The 12,374-nt window shown below is 42.9% G+C and overlaps 2 protein-coding genes across 4 annotated transcripts; one reads left to right on the top strand and one right to left on the bottom strand.

The window, feature by feature from the left end:
- The first annotated feature begins 2,494 nt into the window (after positions 1-2,494).
- On the top strand, positions 2,495-5,092 carry LOC144710747 (uncharacterized). The gene is made up of 3 exons (XM_078584594.1): positions 2,495-2,730; positions 4,492-4,890; positions 4,980-5,092. The coding sequence occupies exons 1-2, from the start codon at positions 2,524-2,526 to the stop codon at positions 4,888-4,890; spliced, it is 606 nt and encodes a 201-aa protein (XP_078440720.1). The 5' UTR covers positions 2,495-2,523; the 3' UTR covers positions 4,980-5,092.
- Positions 5,093-6,619: 1,527 nt separating this feature from the next.
- LOC144710746 (protein FAR1-RELATED SEQUENCE 5-like) lies at positions 6,620-10,680 on the bottom strand. 3 transcript variants are annotated; one of them, XM_078584591.1, is made up of 2 exons: positions 10,312-10,680; positions 6,620-9,186 (listed from the first exon to the last, which is right to left on the bottom strand). In XM_078584591.1, exons 1-2 carry the CDS (start codon positions 10,318-10,320, stop codon positions 6,787-6,789), a joined length of 2,409 nt encoding a protein of 802 aa, XP_078440717.1. In that variant the 5' UTR covers positions 10,321-10,680; the 3' UTR covers positions 6,620-6,786. The 3 variants fall into 3 exon arrangements, with proteins under 3 accessions (XP_078440717.1, XP_078440719.1, XP_078440718.1); XM_078584593.1 differs by having other exon boundaries at positions 10,426-10,679; XM_078584592.1 differs by having other exon boundaries at positions 10,441-10,677.
- Positions 10,681-12,374: the final 1,694 nt, after the last annotated feature.

Below are 12,374 nucleotides of genomic sequence, written 5' to 3'. Positions count from 1 at the left end.
TTTTATCTTTTAAAAAAATCGCTTGATGGAAATTGCTTGAATGGTTGATGCTAGATCCCCCGGGAAAAAAGTATATTTGGATATTATACTTTCCTGCTATTTGCTCAAATATTAATGGTCTTTATTTTTTTTATATGAGAAATTAATTGGAATGTATCTATCTTAATTCAAAACAATAAATGATATACTGATATATAATAGTGCCATAATATTTTTTAACTTAACCAAAAACAACCCTAATATAGTGAATTAAACCTATATGACACCATTGATATTCAGGGTCCATCATATCTAGATTAATATGTAATGAATGCAATTTACATGATGACATCATCGTGAATGATTACCACATCCTGCAACATGTCGCATGTATGGAGGGATGACAAATTATTGTTACCTCCTAAAGCCATCACATTGCATCATCATGGGTGCAATGGGCAATATCAAGAAGCCAAAAATGAAGAGCCTTGGACATGATGGGAAATCTGTAAACAATATCTATTTTCCTCTCTCCTTTCTTTTTTTCTCTTTCCTGTTATATTTATTTTTCTCTCCCCTTGCTCAGCCACTTTCGTTTACTTTTCCATTCCACTTGACCTCTATCTCTCTCTTTTCCCCCTCTCTTTCATTCCTCATCTACCCACCATCCTTGGCTATTCTACCATTCTTTTACCTCAATATTTCTCTATATTTTCTACAACAATCATAATTTACTTTTCTCAAAATCTCTCTTCTCTTAAATTTCTCCATGATATGCGTGACCCTTTCCATGTACATCATCACTCAACTTTTTTTTCTCTGCCGCTCTCTCGTAACCCACCACGTTTCATTGTCTCTTTGTAACTGCATTTTTTTGTATAGAAGGGTTATGATCCTTTACATAAAAACACATTTGCTTGAAGTTTTCTATGAAGTGTTGTTTCTTTGAAGAAGTGTGATATTTTCGCCAAAACAGCAATGAAAGTGACCATAGCAGCATCTGTGATCACCATGTCTTCTACAACAACCAGCTCTTCTTTGTTCCCCCTCCCTTTTTTCAATTACTTGTCTTTTTCCTCATCCTATTTAACATCTGACTCTTAACATCATCAACCTTACATCCACGCCTCACCCCTTGCTCTCCTTCTCGCCTCTCATTTTGCTTTCATCTTGATGTCTTTATCCCTTTTCTCGACTTATCTCATATATATTGTTGGTTTACATTCTTCCCTTCTCGTCCCCCCCCCCCCCCCCCAAACACACACAACATGTGATTATATTATCTCATTAACCCAATTATTTCGATTCCATCAGCATCTTAACCAAGCCCCTCAATCGTTAGTCATTTTATTTCCCATCTTATCCCTTCTCCTCGAACCTTCTCTATCATTGTCCTATTTCTCTCTCTTCATCTTTGTTTCCCACACCTTCTCTTTTCCCTTCTTACCCTTCGGTAGAACTGCAGATTAACGTCAACCCTGTGCGGCTCTTTTTTGCGAATTTTTTGTTCGTTTAAAACGAACAGAACAGAACAGAACGACCGTGTCTACATGTGAATGATTCGCTCGATTGGTCATTGCTAAGTCTCTAGCTCACGGAGTCAAGTCTCGTCCTACATGATTAAACCCATTTAGATCACCCTTGAAGAATATTTTATTCATAATCCATGATACTGACTAATATTTGCACAAACCAACATGTTTTTTTCCACATCAGCCTTGGACATGTGTAGGATAAAAAAGAAAGTAATGTTTTAATTAAATATTCACATGTCACTTATTTACTCATCCTCTCACTCTCTACATAGAGATTAAACACTTGTGGAGCCTACATGTGTATGTTTCGTCCATGGACGAAATAACCGTCTCGTCCTGAGCTGCGGACAGCCGACGAGACGGTTTCTGCATCATGCGGGAGTCAAGTACCCGCGTGAGAGCTCCAGCTGGAATTAGACACATGTTGTGCCATTTGTCAAATTCCGAATGGCCTAATGCACTGCTTCATCCTGGACGTGGGATGAAAGAAAATGTCTTGGACAGGACGTGGACGAAAATATTTGGGACGAGACAAACTTTGGACGGCATGATTCAGACAAACCTCAAAAAATTGGGACGGCGAATGGGATGATCTTCGTCTCGTCCCATCCTTCGTCTCCATCCTGGACAATCGTGCACTATAAAGATATGGAGGATTATTAAATAACCAACCCAAGGAAAATACCAAAGTCGTCGTCATCAGCCTCGTCACGTCCTTGTGTCGTCGGAGAAAGATAGAGAATGGAGAAGAGGGGGATGAACTCCATTAAAAAACCCTAAAATGAAACCTCCCAAAAACAATAGGTGAAAAACAAGAAGATACAAGGCATTTAAATATACACATATTGATAAAGGAAATTGGAGTTCTGGATTTTCTAAAAATAAAAATCCTCCAGAATCCGGGTCAACGATTCGGACGGCTGAGATTTGATCTCGCGGTTGGATACTTTCTTTTTTTTTTCGGTTGGATAATTATATATTCATGTTTTTAGAGCTTCTGCCATGAACAATGGCTCTTCAAGCTCCTTCTCCATCCTGCAATCTCGTCGGTAGGTCGGGATTTCCGGCGCCGATCAATTCTTATAGAAGGGGATTCAATCAATCATGCGGTTTTCCTAGTAGAAGTTCGTATTCAATTTCCTGGGGATCGTCGTTCTGCGGATTGAGCATTGGTCAAGACTGTTCTTCCGTTGCCCCTTTTCAGAGAAAAACCCAGGTTAAAGACCTTATTTTGTGTATTTCTCGTATATTTATACTGTTGTGGGTTTCTGCACTCCAGCGTGGATGTAATTGGCTCAATTCTCTGAACTAGAAATTAATTGTTTTGCGTTCAGGGAGGTTTTACGTAAAATTTTGGAGGGTTCGTTTATTTTTGCTTTGAATTTTGTCTATCTTTCGCGGGAGTTATATTTATCCAAGAAGCTCTCGTTAATTGATGAATTAATTGTTTTGATTCCACTGTGCGAACTAGATTAAAAATGAATCAACGGATTTGTAGTTCTAGGGCTCGGGAAGATTCAATGTTGTTCCGGAAGTTGAAAATTTGGTCTACTGCACAAGAATCATGAATCTGTTGATAATTCTGAGCTCAAAGTATCTTTTTAAAATGTTTTTCTTGATCTCAAGATCTCAAATTCGATATTTCGTGAGGATTCTTGTTCAGTGACACTTAAAATTCGAGAATAGTACCTCATCTTCTTAGAAATAAAACATAAAACCGGAAACTTCCACGGAGAATGATTAAAATAGCAACATACCTTCATCATGATGAATAAAGAGACGAGGAGGTTTCCTCGGTTGCTCATTTTCTTATCAAACACATCTCCAAGACGTATAAAATTCCCTATCTGCCCGGTCTTATTTTTCTTTTTTATTCATGAATAACAGTTCTCGATGAAAATTTTCCGTCTTACTTTTATTTCCGAATTCTCATTTCATTTCTCCTACATGATCCAAATCCTAACCTACAAAATTCACACATCTCGAAACTTTCGAGATCGTCAATATTTCGAATCTGCTCATTTTCTTTATCTCTCTTTATCCAAACTCTATTCAATTCATTATCCTTAAGACATTCTTTTTTCTCTTAATTTCATCATTGACAATTCTACAGGAAAATTCTCCGGATCAATAAAATGAAAAATCTTTAGAAATCTCCAAACCCTCGGCTCATTCCACCAACATGCAGCACAAACTTCCTTATGAAAGTCATAGAGGAAAAACTTTCAAGATCTTCAATCTCAAGAATTCACCCAAATTATATTTGATTCATTGTCTTACCGGCATTCTTATTTTCCTTTAGAATCATCGATAACAGTTCTCTAGTAAAAAATTCCGAATCATTAAAATAGTAAAGAAACTTTTGAGATCTTCAACACCAACAATCTGCTCATTTTTATTCTTTTTTCATAAAAAACCCGTATAATGGGCATCCCGAACTTTGCAAGAAAGAAACGAGAAACCTTCTACCTCTGATCATTGAAACACCTTTCAGAAGACAGACATGTTTAAAACCCTAGAAAGGATTCGTCTACACTGAACTCTACAAGTCCCATACCTGTAGAACATTTTTATTAACCTTTTTTTTTTTAAATGATAAAAGGCGGACACCCGAAAAGATCGGTGACCACCCAATGTATACATGACTCAAGCCCTAAGGCTCAATTACAAAAGTGATTAACTTCGTCCCCCTCCAATCCCGACTCTGGGAACCATCCCTCCATGAGACCCTCCACCTCATGGATTAGCCGGTCCGTAGAGGCTGTTCCACCTCAAAATATCACTTCGTTCCGGTGGCGCCAAATTCCCCAAAGCACTGTCATTGCTTTGCCCCTCTTCATTTCTACTGGCAACATTTTTATTAACTGTAGGAACTTTATTTCACTAGATTAAACTTTAATTAAAAAGTCAATGGATCTTAATCTTCATGTTACGAAGTCAATGAATCTTCAGATAAAAGTGACAGAGTCGTCCGCAGGTCAGCATAGTTCGAGCTGCATGGACACGAAGATCACGAAAGGAGGCGGCGGAGCGGCCCAATAAGAAATCATGGAAGCAGAGGACAGATATGTACATGAGGCCATTCCTCTTAAACATCTTCTTCTCCAACAAATTCATCCATGCAAAGGTCATGCACAGAGGGACAAGCAAGGTGATATCAGTGGCCAGCACAAATGCCAAGGACTTGAGGAACACTTTGCCGTCTCTCGTCGATAACGAGGCGTGCCGGGTGGTGGGCCGGCTCATCGCTGAGAGGTCGAAGGAGGCTGATGTCTACGCCATGGCCTACGAGGAGAAGAAGGGGGAGAGAATCGAGGGGAAGCTCGGAATCATCATCGACACCATCAAGGAAAATGGGATCATCTTCGTTGACTAGGTTAGTGTTTTGATGTGATTATTATTTTTTTGTGATTTGCTCAGTTGGGAGATATTAACGAGTGATGTTTGTGATGTTTCTCTCTCTAGTTTGGGGGAGAGAATTGAGGGAAAACTTGGGATTGTCATGGACATCATCACAAGAATGGGATCATATTTGTGGACGAGGTTAATATTTGATGTCATGGTTATTATTTTTGACACTTCTTTTGTGATCTATTTAGTTGGAAAAGATTAATTAGTTATAAATGTGATCTCTCTCTCTCTCTCAAAAGCTTGGGAAAGAATTGAGGAAAGCCGAACAAGAGGGCCAATTAAGTGGATTTCATTAAACCCTACAATGTTACAGAGAGTGAGTGAGGGAGATGATTGTCCTCATTGTCATTGCTTAATGACGATGGTAGAGATAGATAAATAGATATATATATATATATAGAGAGAGAGAGAGAGAGGACAAGAGAGAGGTAGAGATAGAGAGAGAGAGTCAAAGTGAGAGGCCGTGAGAGGTTGAGATAGAGAGAGAAGCAAAGAGAGAGAGAGAGAGGTAGGTTGAGATAGAGAAAGATGCAAAGAGAAAGGGAGAAAGAGGTAGAGATAGAGGGAGAGGCAAAGAGAGAGGGACAGAGGGATAGAGAGAGAGGGGGAGAGAGAGAGAAAGGTCAGGTAAAGATGCCTTCTAATGATATAGGATCACCCTAATCATGTGATAATGAAGAAATTGATCTACAAGAATACAGGGGGGAGAGAGAGAGGTCTGCTGAAGAAGTATTATGATGAATGAGATCATGAGATAGAATCCCCTTAATCATATAATAACAAACTTGTAATACAAGAGTAGACAGATAGAGAGACAAATCAGCTGAAGATGTCTTATGATGAATGTGATCATGAGATAAGATCCCCTTTTATGAATGTTATCATGAGATGTCTTAAGATATCTTATGATGAATCAGTTGGTGTATATCTGGATAACATTGGCCTCCACTTTTTCTTTTATGATGTGGTGTTCAATTTTGACATGCTCGATCCGGTCATGTTGAACATGATCATGGACAAGGCTAATGACAGATTTATTATCACACCTAAAGATGCCATTTGAAGATGTCTTAATACGAATGAGATCGTGAGACCTGATCCTGCTAATCATAGGATAATGAAGACATTTATATATTTTTGACTATAATACAAAGCGGGAGAAAGGAAGGTCAGCTGAAGATGCCTTATGATGAATGAGATTATGAGACAGGATCCCCCTAATCATATGATAATGAAGACACTGATATATACTACAATACACGAGTGGAGAGAGAGACACAGAGAGAGAGAGAGAGGTCAGCTAAATATGTCTTATGATGAATGAGATCATGAGACAGGATCCCCCTAATCATAAGACAGTGCAGAAAGTGATATACACTATAATACGAGTGTGGAGAGAGAGAGGTAAGCTAAATATCTCTTGTCATGCATATTCTTCATCATCGTATGATTAAGGGGATCGTATCTTATGATCTCATTCATCCTGAGACATCTTCACCTGACCTCTCCCCCCCCCCCCTTGTATTACAGTATATATCAGTTTCTTCATTATCATATGATGAAGATGATGAAGAATACACGGGAGGATAAAGAGGTCAGCTGAAAATGTCTTCTGATGAGTGAGATCATGAGATAATATTTCCATAATCATATGATAATGAAGAAATTGATGCATACACAGGGGGAGAAAGAGAGGCCAGCTGAAGATGTCTTATGATTAATGAGATAATGATATAAAATCCCCCAATCATAGGATAATGAATTAATTGAGATACAAAAATGTACAGGGGGGAGGGAGAGAGACAAAGAGGGAACTATATATAATATGCATATATATATATATATAGAGAGAGAGATTAGATCACCAGACATGCTCTCCAAACAGATGATACGAAAGGGAGGAACTCTTCTCCTTGAAAACCTTCTCCATCTCCTCAGCCAGTGCCTCCTTGCGCCTCCGCACACAAGCATACGTCTCCTCATCCTCCAAACTCCTCACGGCGAGCCTCACAAAATCATGAACCAGAGATCCGTACCGATGAGAGAGAATGTCCCCTTCTCTCTCATCCCCCTCGCCACAAACCAACCTCACATTCCCAGCGCATCTTGTCCACCTCCTCAATATATACTTCTCCGGTATCGATCTCACCCTCTTGATTAAACACTTCAACACATGCCCACATAAAACTCCCACCCTCTCAAACTTGAAACAGCTGCAGCTGAGATTCTCTTCCTCTAAATTCACTCGAACTTGATGCTTATAACCCTGCCCATCTTCCACAGCCAGTACCTCTGCCGACCCGTCGTTGTTTCTCTCTCTAATCAGGCACTCCAACCCGGCCACGTACTCGGCCATGAACATGTCGAAGGCAGCGCTGGTGTAGACTCTGGCTGCCTGCTGGATTATGCTCACCGGGGGAGCGCACGGGGAGCTCTTGGTCATCCTCGTGTTTGCTTCCAACTCCTTGCCTCGTCGGTCCTCTAACAGCTTCTCAAAACCCTGGAGAAATCTATCCATGTCCTTGCATGATGAGAGATGCTTTCTGAGCTCCCTGTTCATTCTCTCTCTAAGCTGTGCACTGAGGATATCCCCAGAAAAGGCCGTCTTCCCATATACCGGTGCCCATCTTTCTCTCTCTATGAACCTCTGCCTCAGCCATGAGTTCTCCACCAGGTTGTACTTCTCCAGCATGGAGTTCCAAGCCCTGACAAACTCATCCTCGACGTCGTGCTTGCGTAGGCATCCGGCGAAGTCTTCCTCGAAGTCCTTGGAGCCGGTGAACACTTTCGCCAGGTTACGAGCGGCATCCTGGTAGAGATGCCAGGCACACAGCCGGTGGAGGGTCTTGCCGAGCTCCGATGGAAGGGAAGAGACGATGGAGGGATGGTCTTCAGTGAAGAGTGTCGCTGGTCGCTTGCCGCTGACCACCTTCAAGAAAGTGCTGAAGACCCATTTGAAAGAATGGACTGTTTCGTCGTAGAGCAGAGCGACACCAAAGATAATCATCTGCTTGTGGTGGTTGACGCCCGTAAAGAGAGCAACTGGGTGGCTGTAATCATTCATCCTGTACGTGGTATCGAAGCAGACGACGTCCCCGAACCGTTCATAGTCTGTCTTCATCTTCCCATCCATCCAGAAGACATTGGTGATTTTCTCTTCGGCATTGAGCTGGAAAGAGTAGAAAAATGATGGGCTCTGCGCCTGCTTGCTCCTGAAATACTCCAACAGAGCATCCACGTCAGATTTCATCATTGGGTTCGGCCTCTTTGTCGGCAGATAATTCCTTGCCTCGGCAGGGAGAGATTCCAAGCCTTCCATCTCACGAGACCGAGAGATATCACCAGCCAGTGGAGCTTCAACATCCCGGATCTCAGAACTATCGGTTATCGTCCCTGCGGCAATCGAAGATTTTCTCTTCCTTTTAGGCTTCCCCGAAGCCGAGACTGAGGCACCAGGGACCCTCTGCATGATCATCACATGTCCGGAGCCCGGGGTATTGGCGCTCTTCCCACCAAGGGGATGATTCGGCACTTGCTGGGGACTGATGGGCAGAAACACGGCCACTGGATGGTTGTACGGGACGTGGCTTGGGCGTGGGAGAATGCCCGTAACCTGGGCAGGAGGAAGGGTGTGAGGAATGCTGGGCACGGACATTGGGACCGGGCAAGCACCAGGGACCTGATTGTAAATAACAACATTTGCAAGAGCATAGTTCAAGGGAGCCTGGCTTGCCAATGGATGGTTGTGGGAGGGGTTGAGCTCTATGATCCTGTACTTGCCGTCGCCAGCTAGCTTGATTTTCATGTAAGCAAGACAGCCACATCTCGTCTCCTCTCGGTGGTACTTGGCCTGGGAATGGCGCTTCTTCTGGCCATCGCCGCGCCGGCCCTGCTTGCTGCAGACGAACCGCCGAGCCAGCGTGACACCAGTTCTACGGCTCAGAGTCCGGTTGTCCCACCGGACAGTGAACCCCATCTTCTTCGCGTACTCGTTATAGCAATCAAAGGCGGCATTCTCCGTCTCGAAGGCAAGCCCAATGGCTGGTTCCATGACACCGTGATGAAGCCTCCCATGACTATCTGATTCCTTTGTGGGAGGCATAAATTTCAGATCAGTGAGCTGGATTTGTGGAGAGCATTCATTGGTTGTTGCTAGACAAGGGCTGGACTTCCCTCCAATTATACTGTCTCCAACAGAGAGATCTGGCAGAACTGGTGCATCATCTTCTTCGCGGTGCTCTTCTCCCTCCATTGCTTTGCACTGTAAAATCAAGGAAATGATTATATAGTGGTTCATGAAATAAGATCAGTGAGAATTTTCTATGCGCTAGAATTCTACGACAGTTGAAACTTATGAAAAACCAGCTAACACTGTCCACTCCAATGTTTCAGACAGTGTTGAAATGAGATCAGTGAGAATTTTCAATGCGCTAGAATTCTACGACAGTAGAAACTTATGAAAAACCAGCTAACATTTTGTCCACTCCAACGTTTCAGATAGGGTTGAATAAGAAAGTTATTGCGCCTTGTAATATCAAAAAACTAAAAAATTGGGAAAAATCAAGGAAAGAATTATATGGTGGTTCATGAAATGAGATCAGTGAGAATTTTCAATGCGCTAGAATTCTACGACAGTAGAAACCTATGGAAAACCAGCTAACATTTTGTCCACTCCAACGTTTCAGATAGGGTTGAATAAGAAAGTTATTGCGCCTTGTAATATCAAAAAACTAAAAAATTGGGAAAAATCAAGGAAAGAATTCTATGGTGGTTCATGAAATGAGATCAGTGAGAATTTTCAATGCGCTAGAATTCTACGACAGTAGAAACCTATGAAAAACCAGCTAACATTTTGTCCACTCCAACGTTTCAGATAGGGTTGAATAAGAAAGTTATTGCGCCTTGTAATATCAAAAAACTAAAAAATTGGGAAAAATCAAGGAAAGAATTCTATGGTGGTTCATGAAATGAGATCAGTGCGAATTTTCAACGCGCTAGAATTCTACGACAGTAGAAACTTATGAAGAACTAGCTAACACTTTGTCCACTCCAATGTTTCAGACAGTGCTGAATAATAAAGTTATCGTCTTCTCCGATTTTATTGTGCTCTATAATATCAAAATACTAAAAAATTGGGAAACATCAAGGAAAGCATGAGCACAACTTCAACAAGTGCTCGCCAGAGATTGAATAAATTTCACTTTCGAAAATTAATTTCGGTGAAACCTGAGTCCAATGCGATTAAAAAGGAAGATGCGCTCGATGAAATAAGCACATGAACATGAACGTCGGAGACGAAAGGCTTAAACAATCAGAAATCAAAATGAAGATCAACATCAGATTAATGTTCTTGGTCAAGAAAAAAATTCAAACAACGACTACCCACAGTCCTCATCCATTTTTTGCCAAATTCTTCCGTCGGACAAGAGCACTCGAGCCAAGATCAGTCCAGAAAAAAGAAATCCTTTGCGTGGGTAAGAATCATTGGATGCAAAGTTACCCGCTTTACACATACCGCCGTCAGCCCGATAAACCCTAATTCTTCTCAAATCCTCAACGAAAGATACAAATTCCAATACGCGCTGAAATGGCGGTTGCTTCTTCACCCCGTCGCTTCCGCTTCGCTCGATCGTCTTCTCCGATTCGCTCGATCGAATGTAAACCTTTGCAGGGGACATCTACTGAATAATAAAATAGGAGGAAAAAGTAAAATAATTATAGCCTTGGAGGAGTTTTTCTTACAGAAAAGCCCTCAATTCATGGAAATTTATTGGGATGGGAATTGGGTTTCTTTGGAGGGCAAATTGTCCCATATATCCCAGGTTTTTAAAAATGTACGCGATCAATCCCAGGTTTTTTTTTCACGCGATCTATCCCCAAGTTCTTAAAACTTCCGCAATCTATCCCCAAGTTTTTAAGACTTCCGCGATCTATCCCCGTGTTTCCGGATGCTGACGTGGCGTCCGACGCGGACGGCAAAATGGGCAGCTGGGCTGACCGTAATAGACGTGGCATCCAAGTCGGACGCCACGTCCACGTCGAAAAACCCTGGGAGAGAGAGAGTGATCGCGGAGAGAGAGAGGGAGGGAGAGAGACCACAGAGAGAGAGAGAAGGGGAGAGAGAGAGATCACGGAAGAGAGAGAACGAGGGGAATAGAGATCGCGGAAGAGAGAGAGAGACTGATCGCGGAGAGAGAGAGGGAGGGAGGGAGAGAGAGGGAGGGAGAGAGACCGCAGAGAGAGAGAGGGAGGGAGAGAGACCGCAGAGAGAGAGAGGGAGGGAGAGAGAGACCGCAGAGAGAGAGAGGGAGGGAGAGAGACCGCAGAGAGAGAGAACGGGAGAGAGAGACCGCAGAGAGAGAGAGGGAGGGAGAGAGACCGCAGAGAGAGAGAAGGGGAGGGAGAGAGAGAAAGAGGGGAAGAGAGGTCGCCGAAGAGAGAGAGAGACTGATCGCGGAGAGAGAGGGAGGGAAAGAGCTCGCAGAGAGAGAGAGAGATCACGGAAGAGAGAGGAAGAGAGAGAGAGAGAGCGCAAGAGAGAGAGAGATCGCGGAGGGAGAGAGAGAGTGGGGTTTTTTCCCGACGACGACGTGGCGTCCGACTTGGATGCCACGTCTATCACGCTCAGCCCACTTGGATGCCGCGTCGGACGCCACATCATCGTCGGAAAAATGCGGGATAGATCGCATTTTTTTAGAACACGGGGATAGATCGCGGACGATTTAAAAAACTGGGGATAGATCGCAGATAGAGGATAGATCGCGGACATTTTGAAAAACTTGGGATATACAGGATAATTTGCCCTTCTTTGGATGATAAATTTGTTTGAAATTTCAGCATTCATGTATGGAAAAGTGTGATAAGGTCAAATCGGAGCTAAGAACAATGCTCTGATTGAACCTGCATCAAGAATATAGTGCAGGGATGTGGACGGGACTGTTTTTTCGTCCCAGGACGAAAAAATCATCCCGTCTGCAAGGTTGGACGAAAATCCGGACGGAAATTCATCCCAAGACCTCTGGAACGGGACGCTTATTGTCCACTCAGACGAAAAAACCGTCCCGTCTGGACGTCTCAGACGAAAAACTGTCCCGTCTGCGTCCATCGTCCATGTCCAGGACGATCTGGAACTATACTAGTGCAGGGACGTGGACGAGACGGAAATTGCGATGGAAATTTGTCCCCAGACCTCCGGACGGGACGGTTTTCATCCACTCGGATGAAAAAAACCGTCCCCTCTGTAGGTCTCAGATGAAAAAATCATCCCGTCTGCATCCCTGCACTAATTTCGAACATCGGACGGGATGATCTTCGTCCCGTCCCGTCCATCGTCCACGTCCCAGACGATTCGGAGCTATGATCAAGAATGTTTGCGCAAGAAAGTTGAGCAGCCTTCACTTGTGCAACAGAAATCTCTTGGGAATGCTTGAGATTGCTTAGGGATTAAGG

Source organism: Wolffia australiana, chromosome 12 (assembly GCF_029677425.1).
Source record: "Wolffia australiana isolate 7733 chromosome 12, ASM2967742v1".
Lineage (NCBI taxonomy): Eukaryota > Viridiplantae > Streptophyta > Magnoliopsida > Alismatales > Araceae > Wolffia > Wolffia australiana.
This window is presented reverse-complemented; position numbering and strand designations above follow the sequence as displayed.

What these genes read in the sequence shown, in the direction of transcription:
- LOC144710747 (XM_078584594.1), top strand. Translation starts at nt 2,524, where the DNA reads ATGGCTCTTCAAGCTCCTTCTCCATCCTGCAATCTCGTCGGTAGGTCG. An exon ending in CTTTTCAGAGAAAAACCCAG is followed by an intron (nt 2,731 to 4,491) that starts GTTAAAGACCTT and finishes AGTCGTCCGCAG; the next exon opens with GTCAGCATAGTTCGAGCTGC.